Below are 12,544 nucleotides of genomic sequence, written 5' to 3' on the forward strand. Positions count from 1 at the left end.
CTGTGGGGGGAGGTGAAGGGGCTGTGGCCCCATTCACCCCAGCCCCGGCTGCAGCGGTCCTGGGAGTGGCTGCTGGGCTGCACCATGCTCTGCCTGTCCCCCCGTACCTGGGCTCACCCCAGCTCCTGGGCTGTGCCGTGCCATGGTGCAGGCAGCTGGTGTTGGCTGCTCCTGGGGCCACTCCAGCATGGGCTGGGATAAGTGCGGACAAGCGGAGCCACAGGCAGCGTGGGGCGCAGTATTCACCCCAGCCCTGGCTGCAGTGGCCCTGGGAGCAGGCGACACTAGCTGCCTACACCAGGGCATGGCGCAGCCCAGGAGTAGAGGTGAGTGGAGACAGGTGGAGCATGGTGTAGCCCAGCGGCTGCAGGCAGCTGGCGTCGGCCACTCCTGGGGCCGCTGCAGCCTGGGCTGGGGTGACTGCCACTCTAGACTGTTCCCTCTGCTTTGCTGTCTTGTGCAGCCGCGGGAGCGGCACCCCTTCCCTAGACCCAGCCTCACTCCCTCCCTCACCACCATGGCAACTTATCCCTGTTTTGTTACATTGTAAAGTGGGTTTGCTTTTTGCGAATTAGATTTATGCACTGTTCTCTGGGAACACATGTACAGCATAAATTGAGGGGAAACCTGTGTTTTAAAATGTGTCTGATGCAGCTCCTTAACACCCTCCCTCCCTTCCCTCCTACCATTTTCTTGTTAGGATACTGCCTTTAGACAGACAACTCAAAACATATTATGCACACATTGTGCTTTACCTGCCTGCTAGGAAAGGGCGTGTAAGGGTCTTATAATAGTGAAAGTGTAATAGATGGAAGAAATTTATGGATCAGGAAAATACTGAAAGACCTGAACAAATAGCAAAGGCTGGAAAAGGGCAGTTAGATTTGTAGCTTCATACTAATTAAAATAATTATGTATTAAATATTTCTTTTATTAACTTTCAGTGCTGTATTCACATGGACCAACTTGCTTGTGGTAGTTGTGGAGCTGTGTGGCTGTGAACAGGAAGCCCTGGATTTAGTCCCTCTGGTTACCAATGTGGTTCTGGAAGAACATTATCTAATTGTGGGAGTGGTGGTGGTGGTGGATCCAGGAGTGATTCCTATCAATTCCAGAGGAGAGAAGCAACGGATGCATCTCCGTGACAGTTTCCTGGCTGATCAGTTAGACCCCATCTATGTGGCTTACAACATGTAGCCTGGGGGTGGAGGGAAATGTTCACAAACTTCACAGGGCCACCAGAATGGCCAGTGGTGTCTGTAGAAATTAAGCTGGTGAAAAAGTACTAATACTTGATTGAGTTTACTACCCTATTTCCTTCATCTCATCCTGTGGGATTATGATTGCATCAACAAGAGGAAATATGGTAGCCAATGGAAAATGTTTGTAACAGTTTACTGAACATTATTAGCTTTACAGACAATGCAAAGTTGACAGGCGTGAGCTACAAAATTCCTAAGGCCTTTACAGTAGTGTTACTTTTTTCATTTGTTGTACATATTTGTATTTTTATCTAATACTGTTTTAGGATTATATAAGGGGAGGTTTATTTAGTTAGATAATAAACTATTAAGAAATGGGTCATCAGAGTCCTGCAGTTCCCCAGTATATAACATACTTTGCAATGTACTGTAGGTGTTCATTCCATGGGATCACACTGCTTATTTAAAATTGTGCCATGACCAAATCAATGACTCACTGAATCTACGAATTACTTATTCATATAGATATTTCTTGAATTTAAAATAATTTTACATATATTTTAAATATGTAAATATGAATATACACAATTCACTTAAAATCAGCTTGGGTAACGATGGCATTTGAAGTAGAGGCATTGAAGGACTGTACTTTTTTTAAGTCCTTACTCTAATTACATTTGGTCAGGCAACTAACATGAGAAATGCAGATCTTATGCAAGTTTTCTTAATTCAGTATGTAGTCTGTTTGTTATTTCTGGCCAGAATGTGTCATTGCATATAGAAAACTATGATTTTAAGGCTCACCTTTCTAAAAGAGGCTGAAGTATTTAAATTGTAAAAACCATTACAGTGAAACTCCACAGTGCTTAACAGAAGCTGGTGACCATCTCTGCTTCTAGCCATTCTAGAGTTTTGTGTTAAAAGCACAACAAAAATCTAAGATAATGACACAAATTGACACACAGGTGAATTCACTGTTGGGAGTGAACCTATCTTTAATCTATTCCATTGTGTGCATGCAGGTATAGCAGCAAATGCAATTCGTACAGAAAACTTTGTTTAAACTGGAAATACCAAGAAATACCATTCCTTAAGGCATTCACCAAAATGAATTTATGTTTCTGGTATGGATATCAACTAAAATCAGCAGAGTGGAGTTTTTTGTGTTTTTGGTTGGTGGTTGTTTGTTTGTTTTTTTAAATAAGAGGAACAACAGAGGGCAGAGAAAGCAGTTGCCTTGAATATATGGTGAAATATCTATAGTAAAGTCATTACAGCATCCAAAATAGTTGGTCAATTTCCGGCCTGCGTAAACACCGAAAAGCAGAAGCCTCGAAGCGTATAGGAACGCTGGCTGTTCGCAAACTCTTTGCAGTCCTTGGTGCATGGGGCTAAGGAGATGACAAGGGTCAGCTTCAACTCAGAGTTGTTTCTTTTGTCTAATCTTTAACAGCCTTTGAATATATTTAAAGTCCCTGTTTTTTTGCTCCTCCCTCTGCCCCCTCCATTTATGAAGGGACAAAAGGGTTTGGAAGTACATGAGATACCAGATACTGTAATTGCTCTTTTGGACCAATTGTGGTCTGTTATGTACATATTTAATAAGGATATTTTAATAGCATTATTTACCTCCATTTTAATAAGTACACAATGTTTTCAGGCAACTTTTAAAGGTTTATCATGTCAACATGGATAAATCCTTAACTATAACAGTAGATTTATTAAGTGCAGCTTTGACAGCCATCTGTAAACAAATTCCAGTTTTATCGTTGAAAAACTGATACACGCTAACAGTTTACTGGAGGTCTGAAATTAAGATAAAAAACTCCAAATATATGTTTAAAAATGTCGGATTAAGTTTTTTGTATCTTCGTATATCTTCAAATACTAAGGCAAGTCTTTCATCAGGGAGAAAGGAGAGTTCTTTGCAAACACTGGAGCTACAAATTTACATTTCTGAAGAGTTAATATTTCAAAGTCTAGACACTTAACAGGAGATCTTCATGGATATATTAAAACATTGGTATTTCCACAATGTCATGCTGCTATATAGACGTTAAGAGTGTGTGAAGCCTCCATATAAATCTGATTTTAACTAACTGCCTGGAAAAGTGAAGAAATTGACACTTCTATCTGCTGATGATACAGAATTAATGCTAGTGTAGCTCCTTTACGTAACAGCATATAAAACTTGCTCAAGTACTACAGCTCCATTTGACAGAAAATCTCTTCTTCACACATCACTTTCTCTCGCATAGCAAGCATGACTTGCAATGCAGCCTTGTGTAGTTTGTTCTACATTTAAGAAACAATGCTGAGAAGCTGTTTAACTTGTTAATATCCTAGTCATGTAACTTTTTAAATGACTTGTTTTGACAGGTTGAAATCTTAAACTATTGAAGGTGGACTCTACCACATTTTGGAATTTTTCAGTGTGAAGTTCTCTTTTGAGTGCTGAAAAATTCCATGATTTCGCTGTTTTGTTGGGTTTTTTCTCTCGCTCTCCTTTTTTTGTAATTAAGTCTTCTGAGTTTAGCATGTGATTGTATTCTGGCTCAATAGATTACTGTAACTAGGAAGTCATGTATTAGAATTGTCAGTTATGGTCTTTGCCCCCACCATTGCCCGTAATGCTCCAATTGTGTTTACAATTCAGTAGCATATAGAAAGAAGATGGTCACCTTTGATAATGTTGGATGCTTCTGAGCCTGTTCAGCATAAAGCAGTGTTTCCAAGAGGAAGTCCTGCATTCTAACCGTACCTCTGCTGCCACTGACTTGCTGTGTGGCCTTTGTCAAATAATTTCACTGCCTTTGTTTCCTCATCTGTAGGTGAGAATATTATCTAATCCTTACAACATCCCTGTGAGGTAACTAGTTGTACAGCACTAAGTGCTCAGAAATATTCACTAATGGCCTCCTTGAGGTTGGGAATAAAGTGATGCCCTTCCAAACTGATTAATGATTCATTTGGTTAATTTTTGGAGAGCATTAAAAGAGAGAAACAATTCACCATAAAGCATTTCCTTGCTATGATAGGGAATTCTTTCCTATGTGAATGAACATTTAATGCATGTTTGCCTGGCATAGCATTGGTCTATACAAACACACCCTCAAGCTTCAAAAACCTGGCTGAGCCACCAAAGGCACTGGCATTAGCTATTCCTGTTCAGAACTGTTTTTTCCTATCAACATTGGATCAAGAAATGAGTCCAAAGAGAGCAGATGTGTTCAAATGTATGTTTAGCTCTCTACTCTGGTGTCACTTTTTTTAAAGCTCATCTAATTGCAGAAGCCAATTAAACAACTTCCTGTTGTAGTCCATGCCATGAATCTGAGTTAAGAGTTGCAGTGAATTCTGAGAGCCAGTTACATTTTTACAGCTTGAACAAGAAGTTTTTCCCCAAAATGGACAACTACTCCCCTAGCAAAGTTTGTGGCATAAAATTACTATACTCTAAATTCTGTATTCTGCTAACACTTGCACTGCATTTCTGGTTTAGATAACTGTAATAAAGATGGGTCATCCTAACTGTCCTGGAGATAAGGTTGTAAAAACAGGATTAGAATTTTAGCCCTAAATATAATTTTTTTTAATTATTGTCAATCTATTTACCATTGTCAAATTCAGACTACAGCATTATGTAATTATGTATAAAGTTTTTTATTTATTTGAAATTAGATTAGATATACATTTTTAAATTTAACATCTGGCTGGACAGTGTTCCATTAACGCATTGATTGTGTTTCCTTTGTCTTGTGTTAATAAATATTGATGCCTGATTGCTTGCTTAGTCCTTCATATGCTGTCTCCCTGAAGCTCCCTTAAGAATTTTGTCAGGATGTAACACTTGTTACTCATTTGGTGAACTGGGGAGCTTTGAAAGTATTCTTGAACATTTGCATACACAGACATATGTTTGCAAAGCCTGAATCTTTGAGCAGCTGAGCTCCTTCTACTCCCGCTGATCAAAATGCAGGTGCTTTAAGACCTAAAGAACTGGACCAATATATCATTGCAGGTCAAGATCCACTCAAGTGGATGTACAGTCCAAATATGATCTATTGATTTTCAAATGCATGGTCTGTTTTTAAAGCGTTGAAAATAGGTTCTCATTACTTGGCTTCTGCTTAGAACAATACTGTTTAAACTGGAATTCCATGTAAGAGAGGTTTCTGCTAAACTGGTTAAAGAAACAACTGGAATTTATTAGAATCTATTTTAGACCATTCTTGTTTACTTTAAGAATGACCATGAAACCTTTTGTATGGAATTTTCTGAAGTGATCAGTGTTAACGGTTAAAGAGTTGGGCCATTGCTGACTGCTGCACAATCCTACTGAAATAACTGAATTGAGAATATTCAGCAGATTGCAGGATCCCAGTGATTTAATAAGGATACTTCCTCCTGCTGCAAAACTCTGATGTTTATAAGATGTGCATTTTGAAACGGAGGGTCTTTCACCCCCTTCTTAACATTTACAGTTTTGCATCCTAGTTTATCTAGAAATGTGTGCCCATGGAACATGCTTCACCAGAACAGAAGAGCTGTGTTCCAAGCTCCTTTATCCTACCTGTGTGGTGCATCAGCCATTCGCACAGCCTTTCCAAACACTGAATATTCAGCTTCACTGCACTTTGTGAGTACATTTGTCAAATAAAGCTTGAGCTGTCATGCGTTCTGATTGACAAAGATGCATCATGTAAGTGAACTTTGTTATGATTATGTACTTGGAAGGTGCTCTCATTATATGCAGCCTGAGGACCACATGTGTTTTTAGCATCTCTTCCATGCTTTGTTGAATTTTAGGAAATCTGGACTTTTAAATTTCTTTAAGGCAGCAACTTTGTATTTTCCCCTAAATGTCAGTTAAGCCATATAGAGGTTTGACTTAGATGGTTCTATTAACCGTTAAGGGAATTTGTTTTCTCACTAAGTATAACTGACATCATTGAACATTACAGACCCTTCTTCCTTGACTTTGGTGACCCTGTTTATTCACAAGCCACATTTTTATGCCGATTATCTCCACTTCTTTATGTCACTAAAGGGGGAACTCATTGATTCACATACAAGACAAATATAGCAATAAAGTTTGAAAGAATGTTATGTTATTTGTGGCCTTAATCTTAAGATTTAGATGAGGAATGACACAAGCCTCCAGCCAGCTTTTGTAATTTTAGCCAGGATTTGAGTTTGCTGACTATGGAAAAGCAATTATATATGGCTTTCCAGTAAGATGACAAGGTAGGAAGCTTGGCCTTATCTGAGATTCAACACTATATAATTTTGCTGTCAGAGTTTAACAATGGGAATTGTGTTGAAAGATGTCATCTTCAAATGTCTGTAGACTTAAGAAATACTTTGGAACAGTAAGAATATAATTAATATATTTTTATAAACCCAACTTTACCTAGCCATTGTGCACGTGTGCGCGCACGTGTACACACACACACACACACACACACACACACACACACACACATTTTTCCATAAATTCTAAACAGCAGTCTTACCCTGGTTCCTTGTTTCTGTGTGAAGAAATACCCTGTCCAGGAAGCGTTTCCTATACTTTTAGCTTAGTTTAACATACAACCTAAATGCAGTAAACAATTTATGATATTTTTGTAACTTTCTTCCCCATTTGGGTTCACAAAGATTTACTCAGTGTTGGTGTTAGATGGGGGAGTATAGCTATGTAAATATAGATGGTAACAAAATTAATTTACCAGAGTCCTGAGTCATGTGGGCATCCAGTTAAACTGCAATGGCCAGAACCTGTTAACCTTTTTATTTTATTTTTAATTGTTGCCTTCATTCCTTTCTAACTTTTAAATTACACTTTTCAAGAAGTGCGCTTGGGTTATTTAATACACTTTAACTATTGGTATTTGCAACTCTCAGAGCCACTTAAATTAAAATGCCCCCCTCCCTACCTCCTGGAGCATGTGTATAAACGCCCAGTGTTTGCAATAATTAATTTATTTTTCTTAAAAAATTATATATATAAATGGTATAAACGTGGCTCCATGTTCCTCATTCTTTTTTTCTGTAGAGATAGTAGAGGGTGCATATGTGCAAATCTATTGCCTAAAAGATTAAGGTAGTAGTTTAGAATTATGGCTTGTTTCAAGAAATTAAAACTTAATTTAAAACAAAATTAAAACTGCATATGAAATGTTATACCGTATTTATAAATTTAATCTTAAAATGGGGAACATTTCAAGGGTTGCAAAAGTGGAAGATAATTGTGTTTTAGAGATCACTAGCAGCTATGGTTTTCTAGGACAAAGTGAATTCCATACACAATACTTGTTTTATTTCACAACTAACAGATGCTAATCTTTATAGTGTTATAGAGCTGGTCCAAGAGTAGAAGTGTCATGAACCTTGCCCGTGACCAGCACTATAAAGATTATTACTCTGGAGTTTGCCTCCTGCTAAGTATAGTGAAATGAGCAAAATGGCAGTGTGCCAAGAGACTTTTTCAATTTGACAGCCTTCCTTACCAGCTAATTTTCTGGCTGGAGAGACTTCATTCCTAGCAAGTCTTCAAAAATTTGGTTTTTCAGCTGTACCTGTACCTACATGCTCCAGGGAATATGAGGGAAATCTTCAAACTTATTTATGGTTTTTTCACAACAGGACTGTAGCACATAATGGCCAAACCTTAGGTTTCTGCTGGTTTGGTCACTTTGAAGCTGCAATCCAACCTCTGCAGCAACCACATAGCAACAAGCTGATTTATAATTACCTCAAGAGACTAGACATTTCAAAACCCTAATGCTTTCTTCTTAAAACAGAAGAAACTTTTACAATCAAGTTTATATATAAAATGGTAACACAAGGAATATTTTCATACAAGATTTTAATGGAAATCATTACTGTCATGTCAAATGTAAGCCAAAACTTAAGAGACTTTTTGAAAGGAAGAAAATTATTCCCAGTAAAATATTTCCATTGTATTAAAATTTTACTGGAGAATTTTTTAGAAAACAAACCTGCCTCTCTACTAATACAATACCACATAATGTTAGTATAGGAAAATAAAGTTACTCAAAACTGAATAGGTGAAACTGATTAGACATTGATTAGTTTTGAAACTCAGACAATGAAAATGTAAGCATTTTGGTATATCTTGTTAAAGCAAGTGTTTTAAAAAACTACAAAAAATTAAAAGTGGAAAGTGTTCATAAATCAATTCCTGTGAAATGTTTGAATATATTAAATATCAAACTAATATAAATATAAAATACAAAAGTGGAAAGATGTCGCTCTTCAAGGTTCTGATGACATCAGTATGAGACCTTTGCTGTCATGGCTACCCTGTTATCACTGGAATTCTTTTGATTTGCGCGTAGCCGGAAGCTGTATACTGTGTGGTTTATGTATGTACAAAGTACAAGTCATTTACCCTCTATGCAATGTAACTAAATCTCATTTAAGAGCCTGACTGATACTCATTGAAGTCACTGGAAAGATTCCCACTGACTTCAGTGATTAGTTGGATCACGCTTATCCTGCTTCCATTACAGTAAATGGCTAAACTCTGACTAGGACCCAAAATGTAGCTGTGAAAGGATCACTGTGAAGAGAAAGGGAACATTACCTGTTAAGTACTGTACAGCTTTTACTTTTAGTTCTCATTCACTCTTGAAATATTTGTGTAGATAAAAATGGTAATCTATACTTGCGTTTCATCCTGAGATTATCAAGAACTCTAGCCAAGAGATATTGCAACATTTACAAGTTTGATCTTTACTCTTAATGTAAGCTGCAGTTATTATGCGGTGAGGCTAACATTAAACTTTGTCCATTTTCGGTGGTATAACTTTTTATTTTAACCCGTACTGAAATAATGCTAATGTAAAAAAACCCCCAAAAGTAGCACGAATTGCTTAAAATTACACGTTTTATTACAGACATGCAAATATACCAGTCTAATGGACATAAGATATTTTTGCTTTGGTATGTTACTCTAATTAAGCTGTGCTGGGATTGAGTTAACCACTGCTATATATTACATACAAGTTTTGTGACAGTATTCAATGTTTGCTTTATTCACGTCTGTTTTGTACATTGATTCCATTTTTCATATTTCAGTTGCAAAATAAAATTAAATGCTTTTATTCTTGTTTTGACAAGCGATTTCTTGAGTATGAAATGTTGTGAAATTGAGTTGTTCAGAGAGGCTCTCAAAATATAAGGTCTCTTTTAATTCTTACCTGTTTGTTTAAATAAGTTCTCTCAACTGGAAGTTTTTCTTTCAGCAACCTGTCAGGCCAGTTGCTGAGGCTTTTCATTCTCTTGTGCAATTTGTTTGCACTGTCTACAGTGCATCAACTGATCTTTATGTAAACAGAAGAAAAGGAACAGTATTGCAGCTTTAAACTAGTAGAACGTTACCTTTTGGGGAAAGTGCAATTTTGAACGCATCAAAAGGCACAATTACAGAGACCATAGAGACTAACCACATGGTAACCTTAAGGTATTATTATTGTATTGTGTTCTAATTTTCTTTTAGTGAGAAATTTTTTACAGGTATCACTAACAAATTGCAATTATCCATTTGTGAAACATGACTGTTAGAATTGTATAATCCCTTCAAAAAAGGAAATGTATACAAAAATCATTTGTATATTAATGTAAATAAACAGTTGTGCCATATTGCAAATAAAATAATAAATCTGCACTTGGAGGGAAATTTTAAGCACTAACCAAAAGCGATGGCTATAGTTTTTGTTCTCTCTCTAGACCCCGTGTCAGGAATGTTTTTGGGCAGTGCCAAAAAAACCCGCAACCTCAACTTGTAAGAAGTTGCCATGCCAGGGCCAAGTAGCAGCAGGGGAGCTGGGAGGGGCCTGATCCTTGTTGTGGCAGTACAGTCCTAGCCCCCTTCCCTGTCATCCACCCCAAGGCACGCATGCCAAGCAAAATGCCTTCGTGTACCATGCTTTGGTACGCATGCCAAGGGTTGCCTACCCCTATCTAGACTCTTCTGTTTGAATAGTAATCCCTTCCAACTCTGGAATTGAAATTATTCAGTGGAATAAGTCTGTCTCCCTCCAGAATGTCATAAAGGACATGGTGAAGGTTGGCATATAATTCCTCCTTGGTTTCAGCAGCAGCATCAAGAGTTGGGACAGATGTGCTGATGGCAGTGGTGTGTTTAAGACAGAGTCATGAGGCAGTCAGTTCCAACATGGAACTTGTTGAGTTGGTTTATGGGTTCATTCTTAATAGCAAAACCACCTCTGTGAAGTAGGCACTTTTCTTCCTGTTTATCCTTCCAGAAGAGGGTATAGCTGCCTCCTCAATCTTGAGTTGCCCACCTCCCACTCACCACATCTTGCTCATTACAGCTATGTCAATATAGTTCTTGAGTGCAATGTGGTGCTCTAGGCATTCACTATTAGGATTATCCATGAGGGTCCTGATGGTCAAGCTCAAAATTTATTTAGTGTCTTCACCAATTTTGAACACGGACAACATACTAGAAACACTTCAAGTCACTAGATAAGTACCATCAACGCTGCCTATGAAAGATCCTTCGAATCCAGTGGGAAGACAGATGTGCCAACATCAGCATCCTCTCGCAAGCGAACACCCTGAGCATTGAGGCGATGATCATCTGACATCACCTTCGCTAAACTGGCCACAATAGCTGGGCGTCCGACTCCAGACTCCCGAAGCAAGTTTTATTTTCCCCAGCTCAGTCGAGGCATATGCTGAAGAAGGGAGGGCAAAGAGTGCTTCAAGGACATCCTCAAGGCCAACTTGAAAAAAGTAATATCGACATTAACTTGTGGCAGATTATCACCCAGGACAGCCCCAAATGAAGAGTCTGCTGCAAGGATCTCAGTGCTTCGAAGCTGCACACAAACGTTTGAAATCATGCAGGAGCTTCCTTATCAGCACCCAAGGAGACATGACTACTGATGGGGAATGAGATGCTGAAGAAAATACCTGACAGCTGAAAAATAGATGTTCCAGCAGCAGAGTCCTTACCACCAGGGGCTCACGAACCATGGCAAAGGTGGTGATGTCTCAACCGCCTCCGTATCAGAGTCAGATGTTCCAAGGAACTAATGACGAAGCAGGGCTAGACCATTGGTTCAACTGCAGCACAGAGCCTCAGACTGCTTGAAGGCACGTGTATAATGAAAGACCTCATAAAGTACAGTAAATGTGCACAAGCGCATGTAACATCATAGACATATGTGATATAGAGACATAAGTACTTTGAAACCTTACAATGACAGCAGGAGTAGCAAAAACGTGGTCTTCCAAGGGAGGCAGTGCTCTCCCCTACCTTGGAGGTCTTCAGGAGGAGACGGGACAAGCACCTGGCTGGGGCCATCCAACCCCAGCACACTTCCCTGCCCACACCAGGGGGTCAGACTCGATGATCTACTGAAGTCCCTTCTGACCCTAATATCTTTGAAATCAGATCCATCCCCCGGGCACAGAAACATGCCCCCCCAAGGTAGGTTGGCCATCATAGAGGACATCTCAGTTTTCTGCTATTTTGTTTTCTACTGATACGAAACCCAACGCCTTTATGTCCTCTATTTTTCTCTTCAAGAGCTATTGATTTTTTTCAAGAGAAAAATAGAGGACGTAAAGGCGTCCGGTTTCATATCAGTAGAGACAACTGGACTGTCCTCTATGATGGCCGTCCTACCCCGAGGTGCAACATAACTTATTGATCCCGGATTGGCCTTGTTGGCCCTCTTCAGACCCGCCGATAAAGCAATCCTCAACGCTGTAGGATTGCCAATGCTGACGAACAGTACGGGTAATGGATGTGGAAAAGTTTCTGTACCTACCTCTGAAGCGAACGGGGACTCTCTTGCAGACCGGGGCGGCTGTTTCATTTTTCATGACAACGCCGCGCCACTTCGGCAGGAAACCGGCTCCTTTTCGTGCGCCCCCGAGAAGCAGGGACGCGGGCCACGGTCCGCCCGAAGAAGAGAAGCCCGTCCCTCTGCTCCGAAACCCGAACCGTTTTGATTTGAGGATTTTCTTTGTCCCGTGATTTCCTAGAGGCCGCTTTCCCAGTGTTAGACCCTAACACCTCTCCGGGCCGTGTCTGGCCGGGCCTTTGGCTGAACGCCTGGGTGTCCCCCATCCGCCCGCCTCGTGCTGGTGGCCCAGCCCCTGCTTCTGAACGTCTGGATGCTCTCCTCAGCCTGGCCTAGCAAGGCAGCCACGGGGCTACGTGTGGGTTGGGGCTTTCCCCTCACGGCAGGGCTCAGAGGGGTGACGAGGCTGAGGCGAGGACACCTCAGAGGGGCGAGGGCGAGGAGGCTGAGGCGAGGACACCTCAAAGGGGCGAGGAG

The 12,544-nt window shown here is 39.9% G+C and overlaps 1 protein-coding gene across 1 annotated transcript in view; it reads left to right on the forward strand.

Moving 5' to 3' along the window:
* DIP2B (disco interacting protein 2 homolog B) overlaps positions 1–9,331 on the forward strand; it is a 104,323-nt gene extending 94,992 nt beyond the window's left edge. Inside the window, exon 38 of the mRNA XM_025212435.1 lies at positions 945–9,331. Coding sequence (XP_025068220.1) covers positions 945–1,197 — 253 coding nt within the window. The 3' untranslated portion in view covers positions 1,198–9,331. The remainder of the gene's footprint in view (positions 1–944) is intronic.
* Positions 9,332–12,544: the final 3,213 nt, after the last annotated feature.

This window comes from Alligator sinensis, unplaced genomic scaffold (assembly GCF_000455745.1).
Source record: "Alligator sinensis unplaced genomic scaffold, ASM45574v1 scaffold1329_1, whole genome shotgun sequence".
In the NCBI taxonomy this organism is placed as follows: domain Eukaryota; kingdom Metazoa; phylum Chordata; order Crocodylia; family Alligatoridae; genus Alligator; species Alligator sinensis.